At 46.3% G+C, this 5,834-nt stretch overlaps 1 protein-coding gene across 1 annotated transcript in view; it reads right to left on the reverse strand.

The window, feature by feature from the left end:
• Positions 1 to 296: 296 nt before the first annotated feature.
• Positions 297 to 5,834, reverse strand: part of CD81 (CD81 molecule) — a 116,968-nt gene continuing 111,430 nt past the window's right edge. Inside the window, exons 6-8 of the mRNA XM_015419823.1 lie at positions 4,628 to 4,723; positions 3,277 to 3,366; positions 297 to 1,715 (exon numbers count right to left, since the gene is read on the reverse strand). Of these exons, the coding sequence (XP_015275309.1) occupies positions 1,656 to 1,715; positions 3,277 to 3,366; positions 4,628 to 4,723 (246 nt within the window). The 3' untranslated portion in view covers positions 297 to 1,655. The remainder of the gene's footprint in view (positions 1,716 to 3,276; positions 3,367 to 4,627; positions 4,724 to 5,834) is intronic.

Here is a 5,834-nt window from a genome sequence, read left to right on the forward strand (position 1 = left end):
TAAGCTTTTTTGAGGGTGGGAGAACTGCTATCAACATCTCAGCTTGGTCACAGGAGAATGAAATGCCTTGAATGGTCACTTGAAGTGAAACCACAAAAGTGCTACAATCTTTGCACCTCTGGTACTGGTAGGCAAGGATTTGAGAAACGGCTTTGCCTAAAAGTGTGCGGCCTTCTAGCTATACATCTTCCCAATTCGGTACACAGTGCCATTCTCCTATATATGTGGTTGCCCATTATCCAGCTCCACTGCCCCGAGTTTGTGTTTTTTTTTAAAAAAAGCAAAAGAATAGGTGTGTCCTTAAAAAATGCATATTTAATGAATAATTTTCCAGCCATTATAACTATTTAACTGATTTCCTCAATATTTTTGGCATCATTAGAATACTACATAGTTACCAAGTAAATGACATCAAACAGTACTTGCATTTCAGAACTGATTTTGTAAGCATACACCGGAGTTTAGTTTTAGGAGTGCATACAGAAAGCGTTAACATTCCAGTATCAGACCTGTTAATTTTTTCTCTCTAATTTTTCTGAGCAATTTAAAAGGACAAAAATAGACCAGATCAGGAACGAAATCCAAAAGTTATATAAAAAAAAGGCATCTCTGGACAGGAACGGATGTTTTAAGAACTGCAATTTGGTCTTCATGTATATTTAGGTGACACTAGGCAACTAACAACGCAATCCTAAGCAGAGCTGTGCATTTTGAAGCCCGACGACTTCTATTGAATCAGAAACCTACACAAGTATTTAATGGGGCTTACTACCAACAAAGTGCTCTAAGGATTGCATTGACCACAACGAATACAGTTACAGAGTTTATGAAATAAGTCTCTTCATTCATCATTGGAGGACAGGAATACTGGCAAACCGCATGACTGGAAAACAGCACCTTGCATCAAGGGACTGCTGTACTCCCACAGACTCTCAGAAATAGACCAAGCATAGTTTATAAGCAAGGTAGGAAATGGTGGGAAAGAAAATGCTGGCACCTCTCACTCAGTCGAGCTACTTGTATACAGCAGCTGATAGAATGATGAGTGAATGCAGTACAATACGGACCTTGAAGCACTGATAGTTCACTTGTTCTTCTCTTCCGACATGGAGGGGCTTCTTTCCCCCATCTCCCTGAAAAGCTCCACAGATCCTCCCTTCTTCTAACTCTAATGTACAAAACCAATTCTGACCTTGAACCTTTTATTGCATAAAACATATCTGGGGCTGAAAAAAAACAACCCCTCCCCAATACTGGGGGGAATAAAGACACAAAGGCATTTGTATTCCTTCTAAGAGGTTAAAACCTGTGAATGGCACCCTATCGTTCCTTGCTAGGAAAACAGGAACAGTGGCAAAAGGCAGGGGGGAGAGAACGGCCATCTTTGATAGAAGGTCTGGAACTACTGGTGTGGCGGCTTTCCGACAGACACAAACTGATGTGAAACTAACTCCACCACAAACACACAGAAAACTCCCCCCCCCCACAAACACGTAAAAAAGACTTCCAAGTAAGAATGATAAGTACTGTATGGTAATATCTGAAATATTTATATACATAATTTTCTTTGTCTTTCATTGGAAGCATCTCCTGGTCGAACAGTGGCACTTTGGGGTCCCTTCGGCACCATTGCTCTGCCCCTGTCCTTCAACTTCTCAATAGACAGAGCTTCTGATGCCACAGCACAGTACCATGCTCAGGATCATTTCAAAGATCTGCAGGGGAAAGGGAACACAGGGATATCAGACTCAAGTTGCATTTCCTTTTTATTTTGTTATAATAAACTTTCTATTCAAGATAATACAAACAATTTATACATCAGTATCTTTTTTTGGTTAACGAGTACTGTAATACAAGAATAAACACCTCCCTTATAAATAAAAGCCGAATGGTGGTGGCACTTCTCTAAAACATTCCACACGCTCCAAAATCAGTTCGCTCTCTGATCTGTCATTCAGAGGGTCTCCCTATCCACTGGCTGCTTTGCCTGAGTCCTGCCTCCAACATTCTAAACTTTTTGCTGTTCCTCTCCCCCCCCCCAGCCAGTCAGAACACAGAGGTTATTTGCATATGCAGCCTCATTGGCCTTTGCCTCGGAACACAGAGGTCGTTTGCATATGCGACTTGATTGGCTTTTGCCTCTAACATTCTAAACAGTTTGCTGTTCTGAGGTAAAATGTGTCCAGGTGAAGGCTGGAGATCACTCAGAATTACAACTGCTTGCCAGATGGCAGAGATCAGTTCCCCTGGAGAAAATGGTGGGTGTATCCTTATAAGCTACTGAGGTGGCTCCCGTATGACAGCCAATGTGACGTAGCAGTCAGGGCTTCAGAGCACGGGAAAGGCTGCAGGTGTGTGGGGGGTGGAAAGCTGAAGAGTGAGGAGGAAATAAAGGTAGGTTGATGATTGGCTGGGAAGGAGATAGGGTTGCCAACTCCAGGGGGGAAATTCCTGGAGAAGCCTGGAGAGGGTGAGGTTTCAGGAGGCGTGGGACCTTGGACAGGTACAAAGCCATAGACTCCACCCTCCAAACCAACGATTCCCTTCTGGGGAACCATCGCTGCCAATCTCCAGGTGAGGGCTGGAGATCACTAAAAATTACAACTGTTCTTTAGGTAGCAGAGATCAGTTCATCTGGAGAAAATGGTGGACTCAGTGTCATTATACCCTGCTGAGGTCGCCACAGCAAATTGACACTGAGTGTCCAAGGCCGGGGCACCCGCCCAGAGCCTCTTTCTAGAGGCCGTTGTATTTATTTCCACAATAGGCCTTTTCCCCAGTATAATATAATATAAAATACATAACCAAGTTGATACAACGGGTATGGTAGCCAGAAAAATAATTTAACACTATGGAACCAGACTTCTATCAAATTCTTGCTTTGGCAGGTTACTACCCAGATTAAGAATCCATCAGAAAGATCAGAAGTTTAAAGCGATGCTTCTCCGTCTTTGGGTAGGCAGAGGGGCCCAGAATATCCAAGGCCTATGCCCATGCACACTCAGGGGCTTCCATTTTTCTCCTTCGCTGTTCAGAAGCTCAGCAGAGGGAAGGAAGGACAAAGCTGCTCTTGCCTAGAGAAGCAAACGTCTAGTTCGGTCCTTAGCGACGCATCCTGTTAATCACTTTCCACCTCTGTAATCGCCGATGCCTTACCTGTGAGCCCCACAAACACGCTGCACATGGAACGGGGTTATCAGTCCAGGTTTTCGGAAGAGACTCACAGCTCATTGAACTGGAAGTTCTCCCCCGTCCCCATCCAAAAAACAAACTTACCATGATCACAGCCACCACAATGGCAGCAATACCGATCAGGTACAGCTTTCCAGAGAACAGGTCATCAATTCTAGCGTGACAGTCTTGCACCTGCAGTGAACAAAAAGCATGTAGCAGATCAACACCCTATCCCCCACTATTAATATAGCCATCCTGATGGTTGAGGGTACAGTAGAAGCCGCTCACTCAGTCAGGCTACTTGTATAACAGCAGCCGACAGAAGGATGAGCGCAAGGCAGTCAAAAATGGACCTTGAAGCATCAATATATCACTTGTGCTTCTCTCGTGGCTTCCTTTCCCCATCTTCTTGAAACACTGCGCAGATCCTCCCCTGTTCTAACTCTAATGTCTAAATCCAGTTCTGACACTGGACCTTTTCCTGCATAAAAACACATTTGGGGGCCAATGTAGACATGATCTTTTATTTATTTATTTAGGCTTTTTTTTTTACCACGCCCTCCCCACTAGCGGGCTCAGGGCGGCTTACAAGGGGCATGAGCCCATACATAAAACCAGGTAAGACAATAAAACCATGAATAATAATAACAATACAATAATAGAGTGCTTTCTGTAAACAAGAGGGTCTTGAGTGGTTTTGATGGCATCCTCGAATCCTCTCCCATTAGGGTGACACTGTCCAGTAGATAGTTCAAGCCAATCCCACATTGTCAGTGCCATGCAATTTATGGCGGAACTTCCAAGGGCGATTCCTAATCCCGATGGCATCGCCACCATTGGTGGTGGTGGCAGCGGCGGCCCCTATGCGAAAGCCTGGCAGTAAAGAGCCCAAGGGGTGGGCACATTCAACAAGCTCCACCCCCTGCTCTCAGCAGCCCTCAGTCAGAGCAAGAAGCAGCCAGGTAAATTGCAGAGCCCCTCTGGCCCCCTGGCCCAAGACAGTCCAATGGCACCTTTAAGACCAAGTTGTATTCAGGTACAAGCTCTCCCTCCTCTGCGAGGACAGATCTGCACGCCCCCCCCCCCAACAGCTAGTAATCCAAAACAGTCCAGTGGAGCCTGAACGGTGGGTGTTGCCTTCTGACACACTTCCGGTGATGTCAGGGGGTGTGGTATATGCAAACGAGTTATGCTAATGAGTTATGCTAATGAGCTCCTGCATATCATGAACAACAAACCCTTTGCAATTTCTCTTTCAATACGATGTCTGTAGTTTATTCCTAGAAGGGTCGGGAATGGTGCAGAGAGACTGTTTCAGAGAAGTCTCTTCATTAGAATTAATTTATACAATTAAAAACGCAGTCCAAAGATGACCAGTCCTCTGAAATCTCGCTGACTAGGCAAAGTGCGTGCACCCTAGACAAATGGGCGGACAATACGGAGGCTTCCTTACGGTAATCATCTTTGTGAGGCTCTTCTCCGGGCACAAGTTTTCACCAGTCAGGTAAGAAACTGCAGCTGTGAAGGTACTTGCGCCGCAGCAATCTAACTGTAAACAGAGGGTGGGAAAATAGAGAAGTTAACAGATTTACAGACATTCTGCTCTAAAGACTTCAGCTTGCATTTTTTCCCCCAGGAATCCACCCAGAACTTCCTACATGCCGATGGAGACATGAATGTAGCACAGTGGTAATTTAGGGTCTAAACAGCTGACATGCTGGGAATTGCATGATGGGGTCCTCTCAGCGTTTTAAAAATATTGTACCGTATAAACTGTGCAGAGACTTGATCCGGAGTGGGAATGGAGTGTGTGTTTGTGTGTGTGTGTGTGGGGGGGTATTTGCCCCTCTGTGCAGTTTTGCCAATTGAAATGGACCCCTCTCCCTTGTGCTCCGGTTAGCCATCAAAGGGGGAAAAGAAACGCGCAGAAATGGGGTGACCTTTTTTTCCTCTGCGAGTTAATGGGGGAGGGAAGTTAACACCCTTTCCCACCGTGGGCTTCCCATTCAAATCCTACCCCCCACCCCTCGGCAAGCTTCTACTTACATTTTAAAACCAGACCATGGATTTCTAGCATTGTATCTAATGTCATCCTTTCAGTAGTTGTTGGAGGAGCCAGTTCCTTAACCATCATCTGTATATCCAATTCTCAACCAGGCTCCATCTGTGGATGCTTGGTTCCCGTGGTTTGGGGCCAAGTGGAGAGAATGAAGATTTTCGTGCAAACTTGGGGCACCACCCAGGTTTGCAGGAAAAAAAAAACCTAGTAACTTTCACAAAACGATGGCAGGTTTTTAAACCCCCCCCCAAAAAAAACCCCAAACCTCTCTGCACATGCATACAACAGCGGCTGCCTTTGGTAGCCCCATCTCTCCCCAGCAGCGTCTAAGGAGTGAGACGGCAACCCTGAGGCTGGGAACTTACCTCCATTCTTCTGCCGGCTTGGCAGCGATGGAGTCCTAGAGCCACTCTGGGCCCTGCCACCCCTACGGTGTCTGAGAAATGCTTCGGGCCGGGCCATGGTGGCAGCATCCAGGAGCCAGTCCGGGCCCAGCCACAGTGGAGTCTGAGAGGTGCTCTCAGCCTGGCCACAGCAGGTGGGAGAGGAGTTCCTGCTGCCAAAATGGCAATCATGCTGGGGGGGGGGGGGGGGGGGGGGG

The sequence above is a fragment of the Gekko japonicus genome, unplaced genomic scaffold (assembly GCF_001447785.1).
Source record: "Gekko japonicus isolate JY-2015 unplaced genomic scaffold, Gekko_japonicus_V1.1 scaffold2639, whole genome shotgun sequence".
Taxonomy (NCBI): domain Eukaryota; kingdom Metazoa; phylum Chordata; class Lepidosauria; order Squamata; family Gekkonidae; genus Gekko; species Gekko japonicus.